We start from the raw sequence: 19,960 nt of genomic DNA, 5'->3' as shown, positions 1-19,960 counted from the left end.
AAAATCTTGTTTGCAAGTGTTCCATTAACTGAAATATATAAAATGTGCAATGATTTTAACATTTTATTTTAGTTACAGGAATTATAACAACGATTACTTAAATATTTTATATATAATCAGTTATACTTTAAAAAAATCATTTTCTTTAAAATGTATATCGTAATTTGAGTGGCATAAAATATTTACAATTATTTGTTTGGTTTGAAAAAAATATTTGGTTCTTAAAACTCACTTAGTTATTTGGCGGTTTAATAACTTGTAAAGTTTTTTATGTAATTTATTAAAGAAATTTGAATTTATTAAACTTATTTGTCATTACTGAAACATGCTGCATTTATGTATTCACATGTATGAGAAATGTATTTACTAACGAAATGAATTTCAATTTCTTCTCTATCCATGAAAATGGTTTAATATCGTTAAACTAAAGTACAAATAAGACTAGTGTTTTGAGTGATGGGATTTTTAGAAAAATATCGAGAAAGTCCTTAACATTACAGAAAGAGGAGATAGTTTTTTTAGAGTTAACTTCAATTGCCAGATAAAAAAATTTTTAACTTTTTTGTAAACAAAATAATACTTTATAAAAAACAATTAACTAATTTAATAAATTAGTTAAATAATGTGGAAAATTAGTAATATTAAAAATTCATTAATTAGTTCATTAAATATTTCATTAGTATTTAGGCACGAAATAATTTGCTACTATTAACACTAAACTGAAAATGCTTTTTCGAAAATTATTTGAAATTTAAAAGTACGAAACAATTTAAATTATTCAAAAATTATATATAATAAATTCAGCAATAAATATTTTTAAAAAATTCTATATTTCGAAAATGTGGGAGAAAATAAAAGCAATCTGTTTATTAAAGGTAAACTTTTGATTTGGTTGTGTTCAAACATCAAAGAGAACGCAAACTATTCACATCTATTTGAACAGAAATACTCTAGCTCAGTGAGTGATTTACGATGACAGCTTATACGCCTCTCAATTTGTGAGCAGTAGGAGGTAGAGGGAGAAGGAAATATTCTGCTTGAGAAAAACTCTGGTTCGCCGCTCAAGGTGAACCCAAAAATGCTCAGGCAAGCCGCTTTTAGTATAGAAGCATGCCCGAGATATGCCAGGCTTGACGTCAGAAGGGTTAAGTAAAGCATTCCATCAACAACCCATTGTGAACCAAAAAAGTTATAGTGGTTAAAGCTCCACAATTACGTGGCAATGCTGACCATCATTGTGCTTTTACTGCCAAGGCAAGCTGGTACCTATCGATCTGAAGCTGCGTTTGCTTTAAACCAGGGTTTGTGATTTTTTTTTTAAAAAATCAAAAAAATCAGATTTTTCTTATTTAAATCGGATTTTTTTTATTTTAATCAGATTTTTTTTTTTTTATTCAAACACATTGTAAGAACTTTAATTTATGATTAAAAATACTTTATAAATGTTTAATCAAAATTAAATTAATATTAAGACAATATTATTAACAATATTATAGAAGCTCTAACTTACTAATATAATTTTTCCTTATAATACATAGCTTTGAATGCGTATCAACCATTTTGAAACAAATGCATGATTGAAATTTGAAGACTAGATAAAATAGAGAATTTAATGAAAGGGGTCTGTCTAGCTTTTTCTGAGAGGTATTTATTTTGTGAAAATTTAGACATAATTTGTGAAAAATTTAAAATATTAAAAAATCAACATAAAAATACGGATTTATTCGTTTCTTACGAAACACAAAAATAAAATTTTAAAACAAGTTTTTTTTCCTGAAGTTGAATTTGTGAAGGTACCCTAAGCATTAGCAAATTTGGGCTTGGACAGACTCTTTATTTATTAAATTAAAGTTTCAATTAGCAAACCATAATTTTAATTTAAAATTGTGCTTTTTTTTCTCTTGATTTTTAATCTGACAAAATAAATGCAAGAGATTGTGTTTATAAATGTAGTAATTTATCAAAAAATAAATAAATATTTAATCTATATATTTTTATATTAAAATATTCATTTTTAATTCTATATCATAATAGATCAGCTAAAAAAATTTTTAAAAAAATCCATGCACTCATTGGAATTTTTTTTCACAAAATTTCTTTATAGAAAATCTGATAATGTCAAAGATTCTGTAAACATATTATGAGAAAAAAGCACAAGTTACCAGTTAATAACTCTACTGCCTCAAATAAACTTTGAAAGGGAAGAATGACTACATATCAGGAAAAAATATCTGAAGTCATTAGCCTTTTTTTTCTATTTTTGGCATATTAGGGTAATTTCTTTTTGATATAACCTCAAGCTTTAAAAATATACATTTTCCACCAATAAAATATAATGTAGATTTTTAATTCCATGCTATTTCAATCAAAAAGTAGAATTTTAATTAAGATTATTTGTAATTTTTTTTCTCGAATTTCATGTCTATTAATTACTTTCTATAGCTATGCAAGTCTATATTAAGACAGCATTAAATGTGTACTTTCAATCTCAAGAATCGAAAGATTTTTTAAAATGTAATTTCAAGTATGTTGGAATTTAAAACAACACTAAGGAAGAAAGTAATCTCGTTAACTAAAATTAATTAACGCAGCAATTTATTTAAAATAAATTTTAAAACTAAGAAAAGAAAACACTAAAAGTATCAATAATTTAAAACACTGTTTTTTAACTTTTAAAATCAATATATATATTTGAAAAAATCATTTGATTTAAATCAACAAACCCTGCTTTAAACAGCCACTTGGGATTGAATCCCGTTTTTCACAATGACAACTCAGCGTCTAAACGACTGAGCAATCACTGTTCAATTTTATAATTAATGTGATTAATTTTTATTTTCCTGGGATGGCGCAATTCCAGGTTTTATGTATGATACTTCCGGATCAGGTAAAGCATATGATTTTTCTAGAAATATTGCACAATTCCACATTTCTGGAAAGCATTGGTCCTCTTACTTTCAGTAATCAAAAACTATTACGATGAAATTTTCACGGGATTCAGCAATCTGAAACTCAAATTTTGAATATTTCGCTAATCCTGTTAGCAAGATTCTACATACTCATGCAGGGTGCGTAGCATTTGTAAAAAGTACTTAAAGGTGCTTTTTTTGGGATTTCATTTTTAAAAGCTTTTAAAGGTGCTTTTTTCAGCTGGCGTTTTTAAAAAGTGCTTTTTTTTCGAATAACTTTTTTTCTCCCTTCAGTGATATCTGGTGAATCCCATGCATTTCACGAAAAATGGGGAGTTTGCTACGTAATCATTCCCACGTTATGACTTGCGCATGCGCGCACAGTTGAAACCGAAACCCGAGTGCTCAAATTCGGATAGAGAATATCAGATCCTTATGAAATGTTTTTCTTTTTAATTTATTTTAATTTTGTTCTTGCTTATTTTATTTTACTTCTAACACTTTTTTTGACGTAGGGGGTATTGATACTTTTGTTCTGAGTTCAGGGTCAAGTTGAATTCAATCGGTGATGTGGGAAAGTACTGATTGTTTCGATTTACTCCCGTTTCTTTTCTTTTTTTTTAACGCTAAAACTGTTTATAAAAAGTTTTTGTTTTTCATTCACATCATTGATTGAATATGAATTTTTTGAGTGCTTAAAAATTTTTGTAAAGTGCTTGAAAAGTTTTTAAAAAGTGCTTATTTTTTATTCAAAGATTTGGCTACGCACCCTGTCATGATTCTTCCGATAATCGGTAGAAATCCATTCAGATTCTTCTAGTTTGGCAGATTTTCGCCGTTTAGAATATTTGAAACTGTGCTGAAATCCGCTAATATTTTTATTCACACGATTTGAATGTCAAACATTGATTTTCATATTTACCTAATTTAAAAGTCACGTTGTGTTTCATATTCATGTGATTTAAAAATTCAACGTTGCTGTTCATTTTTAAAAGTTTTTAAAATCAAGTTATGAGATTCGTATTCACTCAAATTTCAAACCTAGTGTCACAACTCATATTTGTTGGCAACTAGTATGTCAATCCCATCCCCAATATTAGGTAATTCCCAATTATTTAATACTAAGTAATTTTTCTATTAAGAATATTTTAATTCAATAGAATATTGAATTTAGTTCAACAACTTACGTTGCGAATGTTTGTTTTCGTTTAACTGTCATGGATATAGAGTGACATAACTCTAGACGTAGTCGTGATGCCGGATGGCAGTCATTCAACTTATAGCCTATCAGTGATCGACAATTGTCCAGAGCTTCGAGGAGGTTCGCTGCTCAGTTTATAAGAAAGTGTTACTAAAGCAATCTTCTCTTTTTCCCTTTTTACATTGGCTATTGGCGACATAAAGTACCTACCTACCAATTTTAGTTTTTTTTAATAATAGAATCCAATAAAAAATTTCATTTAGAATAAAATAGTATGAAAGTAAATTGCTTATTTTTCTCTAACTTCTATTTTAGTTTCACAGTCATCAAATATTTCATGTGTTAGTTATTGCTGCAGCATTTGTGCATTATCATGGCATTTCAGAGATGGCTATTTACCGATTATCTATGGGAACCTGTTCTGCTGAAGAGCCACCTATTGATTTTGAATACTAAATCACCCAAGTCATTTGCCTTATTTCTATGTAAACTATTTGTAAAACAATTTCATACACGAAGATGCAGAGGGCTAGAATATTTTTTTAGCATGCAATAAAATTTACATATATTCTTTATAGCCTCTGATTTATGAAGATTCTGTGATAGCCATTTTTTTCATTAAGAGAATCTGTAGTACCTAAGAAAAATTAAAATAATTTGATTGGGGCATGGCTAACTAGTTAGAAGGAAGGCTGAAGAATGACTAGATTTTCTCTGTGTGCTGTCCTCATCTGTCTATTCATTCAATAACGCGGGAACATAGTAGCAGCGTATGCAGAAATTTGGGGGGGGTCTGCATTCAGCAAAACACACACTTATATGAATGTGCATAAATATTACACTATTTTGGACTAAGTGTAATATTTTAACTTCCACATTAAAATTTTCTCAGTAGACCAGTGTACAATGTATTAGTTAAGAATTATCAGTTAGTTAAAATGTACTTGTAAAAACTTAGCTATAACAATGAAAAATTAAAATATATATATATATAAGATTGTATTAAAAATAACAGCTGATCACTGCAAAAATAAGAAGTAACTACACATTTTTACTGGTGTCCTATGGTGGATTCTGTTTTCTTAAATGTTGAGGGTCTCTGACCCTCCTTCAGGCTGCTACGCCCATGCATTATTTAAAATTTTAACAGAAATATTTTCTAGATTAAAAAATTATTGAAAGATTTTAAGTTTGGAGTAATTCAGTTTTCATAAATTTTATTTTAAGAAGTACCTATGTTTATGGTCTAATAATTTCATTCGAGGTGTTACGTGTATTAGCTTTTTTTTTTTAAACCTATTTTTCCCTTTGCTCTATTTCTACGATATATGTAATAGTTCTAAAAATATTAGTTCCATGGTCATTTTTTTTTTAATATTTATTCTGTTTATTAGTTGGCCATGGTTTGGGTGCTGTATATCTGGTATGACACTTTTTCCAAGATTGAAAAAATTCTTTATTGATATCTATAATGAAATTTATTTAGAAGTGTTCTTTTTTTTTCTTTTGATTTTTCTACTGGCAATTGATAATAATTTTATTTTTTAAAAGCAATTTGCTAATTTCTTGTGCACAATTTCATGAAACATATTTGTTAATGTTGCATTTTTATCTTTTTTAACTGTTTGTGTGTATGTGAAATTCACTTAGAAAAGTCTGTGGAAAATTTATTTTAAAAATGAAAGATAAATCATGAAAGAACTATCTAATATTTTAACTTTCAGGTCAGAAAGTAGATGTATATTTGTTTGTCCGAATTATTTTAAACTGCTCTCCTTTGAATATTTCTAATTTAAAAGTAATTTTTTTTTTTAAGAAGAGCTAGTGAAAAAAATTTGCAATCTTTTTTAACTTTCTTTTACTGCTCCATTTTAATATTTTATTTGTAACATTAAAACAAAATTAATAGTGAACTTTTAATTATAACCTTTTAATTAATGAACATCGAGAGAAAATTGAAAAATGTATTCTCATATAAAAAAATACTCATATTTTCATAGAAATCATCTTTTAAAACTGGTTTTTGTGTTTATCATGTTTTTCCTTGATCTGTTAAAGGGTTATTTTTAGCTTTATCACTTTACACCCTATGACAATTACTTCACTTTAAATGCCAATGTTCATATTGAACAATATCATTCATGTCTAACAGTTTTAATCATAAATCACTTTTTGAACTCTTAATCAGATCTTAATTTATCTACATAACTCTCTTATAATCACACTAAATCTTTGCTTTTGATAATTTGGTTAGAAATAACTGAGCTTGTGATAAATGCCTTTGGGATATTTTGTTTTTAAGTTAAGCATAATTTTTCCTAGAGGCACAATCCAAATTTGTTCGTTTAACTTAATGTTTTAGGTTGGTGAAAAATGCCATTTTCAAGTTAAAAATAATGCATCAGAACATGCAGTTTACATTGTGTTGAAAACGTAATTTCTATCTAAATTACTTTAGGAAAGTACATCACTATTGGAAATTCCTATTTGATTAAAAATTTGATATTAATTTTTCAGGATTTATTGAAACTAACAGTACAACTAAAATGTGCAAATAATGTATAAAATGTCCAATCAAAATAATGGTTTGATAATATATTTATAATGAAACTTTAAATACAGTTTTCTATAAAATAAAAAAAAGCTTTTAATAGACTTTTCGAATAAATACTTATATATTTTGAAATTTAATTCATTTGTATTAATTTTTAATAAAATCTGGGAAAGGCTTTGTACTCATTTAGAATTTTCACCAACTCTACAAAATTGTATCTATCTTTTGAGTTCTCTTTGAAGGAAAAAATCTTTATTCTGTGTCATCTCTCTAAATAACTTTTCTAACTTATGGATACTACCTAAGTAGGCTTTTTGAAAGACTCAGCTATGCCAATTTTATCACTACGGACAACTAAGGAAGGGATGGAATGTTAAAACATGAAAGTTCTCCATATTTTTTGGATGAAAACTTGATTTTCAACATTTTGTCAATTCATACTCTAGTATTAAGCCACAATTGTATATATTTGTCTATTCGCTAACATATTTAGATTTTCAATTTTATTTATTTACAATGTATCATTTCCTCCCATTTAAATCAGTTTACATTTGTTAAATGCACTGCTCATTTATAAATTACCATTATAAATTATTTATAAATTTCCATTACTCTTAATTTTAAATTACTCAACTTTAAATTTTAATCAATCACAATTAAGAGCTTGTTAAACAATTTTGAAAGTACTCTTTATAAGTAGATGTATGATAATGTAAATTGCTGTATGTTTATGAACTTAGAAAACATTTTAAAAATAAATTCAAACCTTCATTATCTGAATCTATTATATTTTTGTAAAATTTCAGTTTAAACTTTGTAATTAGGCTGGGATGCAGTGTGTATTTAGTGATTATTATACAGTCCAACCTCATTAATGTGGATCTCTCAACATAAACTAATTTTAAATACTTATTATTATAAAAACTTTTAACATAAAATATGTTTAAGGGTAAACTCTAATTTCATTACCATTTTTTTAAAATATAATTTTATTATTTATCTTTGCAACTTAAAAGCTTAAGAAAACAAAGAAGATAGTAAAGCTTTAACTATAATATTTTTTTCAATTATAGTGATAATTTTTATTATTTTTATTTCTTATGGAAATATAAAAATTATAAATGAAAATTAAACAGGCATAAAATAAATATTACTCTGCATATTTACTATAAGAATTTGTTTTGAGAAACCATGCTTTATGCATAGTTAATACGAAATGTCTTTGTATTATGTCATTTTTGTTAAAATAAATTTCTTAACTGATAAAGTGAACAAATTTGCTGTGCACTTTTGGGTTCATATTAACAAGGTTTGATGGTATAAATGAATTATAATGGATATTTTTTGTTATTCCTTGTGTTATTTTCTTTAAAAAGTAATTTATTACTAAAATTAAAATTAAACAGGCATAAAATAAATATTACTCTGCATATTTACTATAAGAATTTGTTTTGAGAAACCATGCTTTATGCATAGTTAATACGAAATGTCTTTGTATTATGTCATTTTTGTTAAAATAAATTTCTTAACTGATAAAGTGAACAAATTTGCTGTGCACTTTTGGGTTCATATTAACAAGGTTTGATGGTATAAATGAATTATAATGGATATTTTTTGTTATACCTTGTGTTATTTTCTTTAAAAAGTAATTTATTTTCTTTTTATTTATCCTACTTGTAACAATTATGATGGTTTAAATTATCTAATATGTATGGTGAATAACTGTCTGATGTTTAGTATTGCTGGAATATCCACTGTTATTGAAGTAGAATTTTTATATAGCATCTTATATGGGGCTGTTAAATAAAAGTGTTGAATATTTAATGTGTTGGCTTATTTTTCTTGGTATAATGAAAGAAGATTATGACGTTTTTGTAAGAAAAAGCTTGATATCTGAGTAAAAGATTTTATTTTGTGAGTCCTAAAACCTTGACTTTGATTAATTTTGGTTGTCAGAAGTAGCATGCTACAAATAAACTCATATTTGTGAAAATTGCAACACCATGAAGGACTTACGCGAGTGGGCTGAAATTTTCAGGAAATGCAAAGTAGAGCATAATATGCAAATGATTAGAATTTCAGACCCGTAGCGTATGCGTATGCTGAGCAGCGCCCTCTGAACGGCGGATGGATCCGAATAAATAGACAGCTGTAGCGAGGCGTTTATGGTTATCGGTGGTTATCTGCTAGTGATAAACGATACCTCAGACGTTACTTATGCCTCTTCGACTAAAGAGAGCGAGATTTCAACAACTTACGGAGTTCAACAATTCGGATAGAGAAAATCAGATCCTTATCAAATGTTTTTCTTTTTAATTTTGTTCTTGTTTATTTTATTTTACTTTTAACACTTTTTTTGACGTAGGGGGTAAGGGTATTTTTGTTCAGGGTCAAGTTGAATTCACTCGGTGATGTGGGAAAGTACTGATTGTTTCGATTTATGCCCGTTTCTTTTTTTTTTTTTTTTTTAACGCTTAAACTGTTTATAAAAAGTTTTTGTTTTTCAATAATATCATTGATTGAATATTAATTTTTTGAGTGCTTGAAAAGTTTTTAAAAAGTGCTTATTTTTGATTCAAAGATTTGGCTACGCACCCTGAATACTTTTTGAGTTATTAGTGCTGTTGTGCAATATATTAAATTACTAATTTTCAGTGACTGAATCCTGTCTGAAGATCAAATGTGCATTGCTAATGCTAAAAAATAAGAAAACTAAATTACATGCGTGGAAAATGTGGTTATTTTAAAACAGACAAATAGTCTTTGATTTATAAATCACAGTTGAGCTTAAAATAATTATCATGCCTTACATTAATATTCACTTCTTATATTCCATCTACAGTGCTCACACTTATTCCTATTCACCTAGGTGAATAATTAATTTAAAAATCAAGTGTAGAATAGCTATTTTACACTTGATTTTTAAATTAATTACTGAGCAAATCCTAATTATATATATAATATTTGGAAACAGATTAAAAATATTTTTGAGTGCTTATTTTTTGTTGAAAAATTGTACTACAATTAGCGAAATAAAATCTGAAGTGCAAAACATTATAAAATAATTAACACAAATTTACCTATATCCTACAATACTCAGTGAAAATTTGTTCTTGAATAACGTATCAAAATTATCGATCGGTGCTCTGCCGCATCTTTAAATGCTTATTAATATTTGTTGTATGAATAACATGATGAAAATATTCATCGACCTCCTACTGTATCCGTAAACGCCGTGGAATATGGTTTTTTCAAACTCGACATTCTACGGCGTTATGGAGATATCGATCTATATCAAATTTCACAATGTCGTACAATATAAAAAAATCTGACGTTTTTACATAGATCGATGTTTCGGAACAACATCGATCGAAGTCGTAAGCGAAGTTTTTTCGAGATCATTCGATATTGAGTGCTACTTGGGTAGTTTGGTCGAGAGGTCCAAAATTTTAACTTCTTAAAGTTAATTTTACTTTTTGTTATTTCGTCATAGCTCAATAACCAAATTGATAAATTTTTGCTCACAATTAAGAAAATCATTTTTACGAAAATAATTCCTTGCAAAATGAAAAACCTTTTAGTTAGTATTATATATATTTTTTTATTTACTAATAGTCGAAAAACTTTTAAATTGTAAGGTACACAATTATTTATATTATTTCAAAAAAACATAATTTTACACCTCAAAATACAACATTTGAGCGAAATCAGTTGAATGGCTCATGAGAAATCGAATTGTTAAAATTTTATTTCTCAGGAACTGTTTGACTGATTTTGTTCATATTTTGTCGTGTAAAATTACATTCTTTAAAATGATGTAAGAATTGCATATCTTACAATTGAAACTTTTCACTATAATTAACAGACGTGCCAACTCTCCCGCATTTTGCGGGAGTCTCCCGAATTTTGAGTTATTCTCCCGCCCTCCGGAATTGATTTGAAAAACTCCCGAATTTTACTGCGATCGACGGCCAAATTCAAAATTACCTAATTTTTCCGCGAGTGCGAAAGTAAGTTTTTCTTTCAGCTTGAATTCCATCCCCTCTTATCAAACTACCATCTGCCTGAAGCGTAGCTGAACATGCTTTATTTTCCCCCCTCTTCAACGTTACCTCTTAACATCCCTTAACTAGAGAGCCTAGAGTAAAAGAGAGTGGACAAGGGAGAAACGATTCCTGATTGGTGGACAGAAAAACTTTACCGCCGGAGGCGAGAGTGGAAAATTCGCCATTGGAATTACATGGACTGAAAATTATCTGACTCAAAAAAATTATGTTCTGTATTAATAAATGCATGTAATAAGTTCATTACTTACTTTTTTTTCAATAAGAAACTTCACAGTTACAGTAAATGTTAAAATTATGGCTGAAAATTTGGATAGTTGTTAGTTATTAGAATTTATCCTTATTATCACTTACTTGCGTGCATATAAAGTTATGTTTATCTCATTGTAAAGAGAACAAGGTGATGAAATAACTAATGGTTAGATAAGAATAAATGTATTTACTTTTAATGCACATAATTTCTATCTAAATTACTTATAAATTTTTTAAGATTTGAGCATCTTTTTATCAAAACTTCAGAAGTGCAGAGTTTGGCGATATTACTTTGACATGTTGGCGCGTTACAATGTTCGCGTTACAATGTTACAATGCGCGTTACAAAGTAGCATTTGTTTACTTTTCGTTACCAACTGTATAAAATGCTAGTTTGTTTTAAATTTCAACTAATTATGGAAATTTTTGTTTACAATTTGTTGAAATAAACAATACCTTTTCAGGTGAATATGCGATAATTTTTTCCTGAAAAAGTACTAAATAATAATAAATTATATAATTTGTATTATTAATTATTATTTCTGAAATAAATGGCATAATCATTATTAATTTTTATATTTTATTTAAGGCATTTATTAAAAGCTGAAGTCTTTTCATTAGTCTTTTTTTTTTTCATTGACGTTAATTTTTTAACAATTTCAGATGCTAGACAATGTTTCTTAAAAAATCTGTAATATCATGTGCTTTCCAATCTTAAAGTTTATATTATTGATACTTTAGTATATACTCTTAGAATAACAGAACCTTCAGAATAACACCAAATGAGCGAGTGGCGCCAATTTCGGTGTATCATCTGGCAACCCCCTTGGACAAAAATCTGACGGCAGCGCATGCGCTCTTGGATATTGTCATCACTCTTTTCAATACAGGCACTCTACCCTTAACCTCCCTTAACATCCTCTTGAAGATTTTGAACTAATCTTCCTCTTCTTTCGTGTGGAGTTGAATGCAATGACGTCACATGTCGTTATCGAGTGTCGTCCGTTCAGGAGTGGGGAAACTCGTACTCTCGATAGTTGGATTGGAATTGATATTGTATCTTGCTGTTTTTATAGTTTTTAATGCGTATTTTTCCACGGTTGGCAACAAGCTCGTAAACTAGCAACGTGATATCAATTATTCGCTTAGTCTTCGTATATTTAAAAAAAAAAAAATTCAAGGATGTCTTAAGTCGAAACGGAAGTATGGATCAATTTCAACAAATCATGTAACAATGACTTTAGCAAAACTTAATTGCGGAGAGCTAAGTCTGCAACTCTTTTTTTCATGCATACAGTAGAGAACCATTTATCTGGTATCCAGATAATCCGGAAAAAAAATTTGCTCGGTTCTCCCGCCATTTTGAACTAAAACGATATGAAAAAAAAAGCGGAAACTGGACTAATCCTTGAAGTTGAGTAGAGGAAAATGTGAGGAAGGGAAGAATTTTTTTCCCCGTTTACCCAGAGAAACGTCATTTCTTCCGCGACCTTGAAGATTTTAGATCTTTATTCTCTTTTAGGTCATTAAACTCAAAGGAGTGGCATGATGATTTCGTTTGCTGTTTGATTTACGAGGGGGTGGGGAAAATGCATTGCACATGCATATCAGAGAACAGAAGATGAAAGAGAAAAATATATTTATCTATTTGACATCGATTAATAAAAATAAAATGTTTTTCTTTTGAATAAATTCTGATTCCTTGGAAGTGCGGTATCATTCGCAAGTTTTTCTTGATGTGGAATCACACCTGCTTTAATTAAAAATCGCGTTTTTATTTAAAAAAAAAAAAAAGGAGAATTGTTTATTAATTTAAGCATACAATTATTTTATGAAGCAGATTGCAGTTTCGTTTTTCTGATTCCACTACGTTTTTTTTTTTTTTTTCATGATAAATTTTGCACTCAATAAAATTATTTGTATTACCAAATTTTTTCATTAGTTTTTTTTTTTTTTTTTTAAGTCCGTTGATCTTGCCTTGTTCTAGGTTTTAATATTTATGCTAGTGCCGTTTTTTAACTATCGTTTCGGTTCGATAATTTTCAAGTGTTGTTTTTATTTAGATTAATAGGTTTTCCTTTTATTTTCGCCCCCCCCCCCATGAAATACACTGGTTATCATAAATTAAGGAAAATTCACAAAAATCGCGATAACTCAAGAAATTACACATGGAATTTTATGAAACTTACCCACAATATACAACACATAGTAAGGTATTAAACAACATAAAAAGAAATTATCAGGCATTAATAGTAGTATAGAAATTAGCACATGTATAAAATAAACAAATTGGAAGTATCGGTTTGCAATAGAAAAAGTACCTTTAATATGGAATATGATTGCCTCTAGAAGCAATACAGCACAAACAGCGATGTGTGATGCTTTCAATTATGCGGTCTATCAGTTCAATAGGAAGTGAGAGCCATTGCTCTTGTAAAGCAGTTGCAAGCGTGGCAAGGGTCTGAGGGGGCGGATTGATGGCAGATACACGCCTCCCTAGAGCATCCCAAACGTGCTCGATAGGATTCAAGTCCGGGGATCGAGCTGGCCACTCCATGCGAGTAATTGTTTCCTGTTGAAGATAATCATCAACAATGCGAGCTCTGTGTGGTCTTGCATTATCGTCCTGTAACAGGAAGCAATCACCAATTGCCCCGGCATATGGGCGCACATAAGCATCAAGGATGTTGTCTCGATAAACCTGAGCATTCACGGTTCCCCTTGGAAAGACATGGAGGTATGTGCGCCCTCCTAAGGATATGCCTCCCCAAACACAGACACTGCCTCTTCCGTATGCATCTCTTTCACGGATGTTTGATGGATGATAACGGGTCCCAGGTTCTCTCCATATCAAATAACGTCTACTGTCACTTTCTAGACTAAATCTGGACTCATCCGTAAAGAGAACAGGCCTCCATTGATCTGACGTCCAGTGGACATGTTGTCGGGCCCACTACAAACGGTCTCTCCTATGGCGTGATGTGAGCGGCACGCAAATGGCTGGTCGTCTCGCATACAGACCACCTTCGTGGAGCCTTCTGCGCACAGTTGACGTTGACACCAACCTTCCGGTGGCTGCAGCAAGAGAGGATCTAAGATGTGTCGGAGTAGCGGTTCTATTCCTGCGTGCACTTAATGTCAAATATCGGTCATCGGCACTGGTCGTAACAGTTGGCCGTCCTTGACTGAACCTCCTAGATGCCGAATCTGTGGTTTGAAATTGCCTCCAAAGTCTATGAACCACAGATGGACTCACATTTAGCCATCTGGCCACTTCTGATTGACTCTGCCCTGCCTCTAGTCTCCCGATGGCTCTCCATCGTAGTTCTTCAGGCAAATGATGCCTAGAGGTCATTATTACGAATTGGCTATCTCAGATTTTCAATGTCGCAATCACAGTAAAATTTGTGTGCTTTCTCTCAAACTTGGACTTTTATGCTCCAGGCAGATGACGTAAGCCGAGTGCAGCGCCACTAATTTGCATATTGCAATTTTACTCAGCTACTCTTAGTGGACAACATATGCAAATTTTGCACGGTTTGGCTTACTTTTGAAAGAGTTATCGCTATTTTTGTGATTTTTCCTTAATTTATGATAACCAGTGTATATTGCGTTATTTAATCATTGGTTTTGTTTATTAGTTGATTTAGGAATCGTAATTATTTTTTAAACTTGTTTTTCTTGTCTAAACTTGCAAATTTTTTTATTCTTTTAAATTTTATTTTTCTACAATTTTTTTCCTTTTTAGATTTAGGAGTGCTTTTTTTTTTTCTCTTACTTTAAAATGTGTTTACATTTTATCCTTGTAATTTGGGTTTGATAAAACATCGATTAACGACACTTTTTTGTCGATCCAGGAAACCGGGAAATTAAGACATCCGGGATAGCGATGGTCCCGAGCATCCCGGATAATTGGTTCTTTATTGTACAGACATTAGTATTTTTATACATTAGTATTGAATTGGTTTTCTATACATAATAATAAAAGCGGCTGTGTGTGTGTGTCTGTAATCACAATATATCGCCCCAGAAGCCTCGCCCAGGCACGAAACTCGGCACATAATTGTGTTTTGACATAATGAAGTATTTTTTTTCTTTTTTAAAAATTTGGATTAGTTATTTAGTTATCAGTCATTTTGTAAGTCTATGCTTTTCGTCTGCTTTTTCGTCTTCAAAGAGCCATATTCAAAAAACTATTAAAAAATGCATATACTTTTCCCCACTCTTATAAATGTATGCTAATGCGAACCTTACAATTGAAATATTAATTTTCGACAACTTAAACCAATGATATACGAAGGAATTAATAATTTAATTGTAAAGTTCGCATTAGTTTACATTTATTAAAGTGGAGAAAAGTTTAACTTTTGTATTAAAAATGTGGCAACATATTCGATACGTAAATAGAACGCTTCGCTTTGATATATTTGTCGCTGTTCATAATTGTTATAATAAGTTTTTCTTCTTCTTTCCACGCTCTATTTTTTTTTTCTTAAGCGAAGACGATAATTTTTGTAGCGATATTGTAGTACTTTGTACAACTAAAAATTCTTTTCACAACACTTTAAAAATATTTACTTTATTTTCTTTATATATACAGAGAACAGTCGGCAAAGAATTCGATTAGGTTGAAAAACATTTTGCTAAAAAGGAACGAATTCCAAAAGAAAAAATAAGCAACTTAAAGAATAAAAATGCTGATGCCAGCCAACTTTTTGAAAGTTAACTTAGAAATAACAAACCAAACGATGTTAAATAACAAACCAAACGATGTTAACAAAATGACGTAGAAAGCGCAACTAGATCAAAATTATACAAGCACAACTAGATCAAATTATAATACCTGAGTGCTTGACGTAACAGATATAGAAATAGAATTTGATACCATAAAAAATTATATAGAAATAGAAATTGATACCATAAAACATTTATTCGTTTTCGTGTTCTTTTCATGTATTTAGCATTTTAGTTTTTTTTTTCCTTAAGCGTTGTAGCTATATAATTTCAAACATCCTCAAGAGCTATAACACATCTGCAGCAGAACCGGATATGAAGACAAAATTGCAGGACAGGAACACTTTAATTGTCCACTAATCTTCAGATTTCCTGCTACGTTTTAAAAAACTTTATTTGTGAAAACCTTCAGCGTGGCGGACAGCTGGCCGCCTTAGGCGGCTAGTTTAAAATAAAATAGTTATTCAATTTGTTTATTTTTTAAAAGTTTTTGTGCATTGTTATTACAGTGTCAAGGGTTTTTGAATAATGTTTTATTAAGGAAATGGTATTTATTTAAAGAGTATCTACCTAATATAGTTTTGTGTTGCTAAATCTGTGTTTAATTATTTTATTTCCATTTAATATTTTTAAACAATTATTGCTCTATTAGTGTGTAAAATTTCTTGCATTCTTATATTTAATAAATTTTTTACTTAAAATTCCTTAGAAGTGCCAAATGTTGCATACCATGCACCTTTTTTTACCCCTCCTGAAATCTCCTGAATTCTTGTTAGGGAAACTCCTGAACGTAAATTTTGCTAGGTTGGCACGTCTGAATTAAACTAATAATTGCTTATTTTGGCATGGAATTATCTTGGAATAAGCAAATTTTATAACTGCAAAAATTATGAACTTCACTTAAAAAGTTTTTGCTGTATGTCGAAATACACAAAAAGTAAAATTAACATAACCACTTTTGTAAGCTCTCTTGATCGAACAATGCTTATAATGAGTTTGGAAAAATGTAAATATTGGTGCATAATGTTAAAGGAAACAAAATACCTTAATTTAAAGCTACCTAATATTTGTAAATCAAATATATACTAAGACTGCTCCAGTTGTCTTAAATTTAAAGCTAAATTAAAGTTTACTGAACTGTGGCTAACTTGTATTAACATGGATTATGAAATTATTTATGAAAGTTAAAACAAAAATTTCAATCTGTGAAAGATATAAATTCAAAGTTTTTGCAGACCTAGTTTTTCTTTACTTTTTGTTATTTATTGTTATATAGATAATTCATCTCTAATTTTAATTTATATTAAAATTTTAAGTGAGCCCTATATTATGAGGGTCAGAAATATGATTACGCCGAAAAAAGGTCTGTTTACTCATAGAAAGTACGTTTTTGTGTCCGATTTCGTAACTTAAAAATATAGTCTTCTCTTATTGAATCATTAAGATTGAGTTCTGGAGCAGTCCGTTTATTTTTTTATACGCACTGTACAATTCTATTTCAATGAATGATAATATAAAAATTAAATTTTTCACTATTTCCAGGTATATTTTTAAACAATTAAGGAAACATTTTGATGTATTTGTTTTTTAAACTTTTTATTACTAAATTTTTCTAATATTTACTTTTTCAAGTAAATATTAGAAAATTGCTCTTATACATAGGAATAGAATTTAATCTTAATTTTCACACTTATAGTTTTGATTGAAAAATAATACACAATCTAATACAATCCTAGTTTTTATAAAATATATTTTTAATAAATATGTAATAAATAAAGTTCGTTTAAGCTTGTAATTATTGATGTAATTGCTTTACCCACAACTTAAAGTTCTTACAGATTTAGTTAGTTTTTAACTATTACACTGAAGATGAGTGTAACAGTGTAATTCCTTGATATGAGATTCTCTTTAAGTCTAAAAGAATTGAAATTTCACTATCCACAATAATATGCCACTTTTTTTATGCCTTTAGTGCAATCTTTTCTTCCACTAGATTTTCAAAAGTTATTTGATAATCAAATAAAATAAGTTTAGAACATATTCTGTTGAATTATATCGAAAATTCGTATGCTGGATTTAAAATTCATCAGCAATGAAAGATAGGATATTTTGTATGAAGTGGAACTTAATGGTTAAAAATATTAAACATAAGTATTCTATCAAATGATACCTAAAAATTTATACTTGGGGGAACAAATCAGAATATAAATTTAGAGTTCCAAGCACGCTGGAAGTTGTTAAATACTATGTCAGAGGTGATAGTGCTCCGGAAAAATTCAGGATTTTTTGCTAACTACGATCCGGAAGTTTCCGGAAATCCAAGGTCTAGAAGTTTCAAGAAATCATCGATCACATTTATGTATAAAAATTCTAGTATATTTTGTTTAAAAATAACAGAACTAGAATTTATTCTTAGCATCTCTTTCATTTGTAATTTTTTTTCTAGTAGTATAATAAATGTGATCAGAGATAAAAGTGAACTTATAAGTAGTTATTCATTCAAATTATGCTACATATAATATTACATTAGTATTTAGGCACGTAATAATTTGCTGCAATTTACACTAAAATGAAATTGCTTTTCGAAAATTATTTGAAATTTAAAAGTACGAAACTATTTAAATTATTCAAAAATTTAGTATAATAAATTCAGCAATAAATAATTTTAAAAAATTCAATATTTCGAGAATGTGGGAGAAAATAAAAATAATCTGTTTATTAAAGGTAAACTTTTGGTTTGGTTGTGTTCAAACATCAAAGAGAACGCAAACTATTCACATCTATTCGAACAGAAATACTCTAGCACAGTGAGTGATTTACGATGACAGCTTATACGCCTCTCAATTTGTGAGCAGTAGGAGGTAGAGGGGGAAGGAAATATTCTGCTTGAGAAAAACTCTGGTTCGCCGCTCAAGGGGCAGAACTTGAACCCGAAAATGCTCGGGCAAGCCACTTTTAGTATAGAAATCATGCCAGAGATATGCCGGGCTTGACGCCAGGAGGGTTGAGTCAATACCTCCTAGAGAGGAATCAAGCCCCACAACGGGTTACTATAGGCGATGATGACGTAGTAGAGTTAGGCCCAGAGGAAAACCAGTCAGGGTAGCTATTTTTACGAAAAACTCCGAATCTGATCAAACGAGCTATTGGCAATATTCTGAAGTATTGTAACCTGTGTACGCATTCAGCCAATTGGCGAATATTTTTGATTTGAATTTGTAAACAACCGTCGGTGTTCTGATGTGAACGTTCTTCGTAAACTTTATATTTATTCTACAAATGTTATAAATTTCAGCATTAATTTAATTCTTAGTGTTATGAATAATGGTATATAAGTGCTGTGTACCAAACTGCAGAGGAAATTACAAAGTTGAGGGTACAAAAGTATCAGTTTTTGGATTTCCAAAAAATGAACTATGTAAGAAATGGCTTGCTGCCATACTAAGAGATTTTGAAGTTACAAGGAATTCTAAAGTGAGTAATATTTGTTTTTATTTTTAAAAATTTAATTATGATTCTTTATTCTATTTTTACATAGAGTAAATTATTTTAAATTGTGGATAAATTAATTACAATAATTAAGTTGTTCTTATCAATCGTATCGCAAACTATTGTAATAAATTTTGTGTATAATGACACAATAACTATATAGCTCATTTTATATATATAGTTATTTTTATAGAGTTTTATTTTATAAAAAATATTAATAATTTTAGTATTTTATAAAATGTTTACTCAAACTTTAAACATTTTTGTTTGACCGTAATATATTGTAACTGCTTAAAGCAAGTTTTTTTTTATTTGATTATGAAATTTAAATCTATTAATTTTTCATACATGAATATAGTATATAATATTTATTTTAAATGCACATAAAAATAATGTATTCATTTTGTTATAGGTATGTGAGAAGCATTTCAAGGAAAATGACATTAATAAAAGCTGTGGAATTTGTTTGTGAAAAAACTGGAAAAAAGGCAGTTGTGCCCTTTGAACAACCAATGTTAACAAAAGAGGCTATTCTATCTATATTTCCTGGATGTCCAGAATATATGACCAAAAATGAGTCAGTTCGAGAAGAGCCAGAGGCAAAGAGAAAAAGAATTGAAATGTGCCCGTTGGGAAGCACCCTTGCTGTAAGTTTAGAACTTTATGAACAGCATAATATAAAATTTAAAGTAGATACTCTAACTGAACTGATAGAAAAATCTAGTTTAGTGGATTTAAATGAATCCTGTAAGTATTG

General features: G+C 29.3%; 1 protein-coding gene across 2 annotated transcripts in view; it reads left to right on the top strand.

Annotated features, from left to right (window-relative positions):
* LOC107439801 (adiponectin receptor protein) overlaps positions 1-5,853 on the top strand; it is a 73,627-nt gene extending 67,774 nt beyond the window's left edge. The window contains exon 9 of one of the 2 annotated variants that reach the window (XM_016052506.4): positions 4,426-5,853. In XM_016052506.4, the coding sequence (XP_015907992.1) occupies positions 4,426-4,566 (141 nt within the window). In that variant the 3' untranslated portion in view covers positions 4,567-5,853. The remainder of the gene's footprint in view (positions 1-4,425) is intronic. The other variant, XM_043054720.3, reaches the window with a different exon arrangement.
* The last annotated feature ends 14,107 nt before the right edge of the window (positions 5,854-19,960 follow it).

The sequence above is a fragment of the Parasteatoda tepidariorum genome, chromosome 12 (genome assembly GCF_982258835.1).
Source record: "Parasteatoda tepidariorum strain Cologne lab strain chromosome 12, Ptep-v5.0, whole genome shotgun sequence".
NCBI lineage: Eukaryota > Metazoa > Arthropoda > Arachnida > Araneae > Theridiidae > Parasteatoda > Parasteatoda tepidariorum.
Note: the sequence above shows the minus strand (reverse complement) of the source record. Positions and strands in the feature narration are given on the sequence as shown.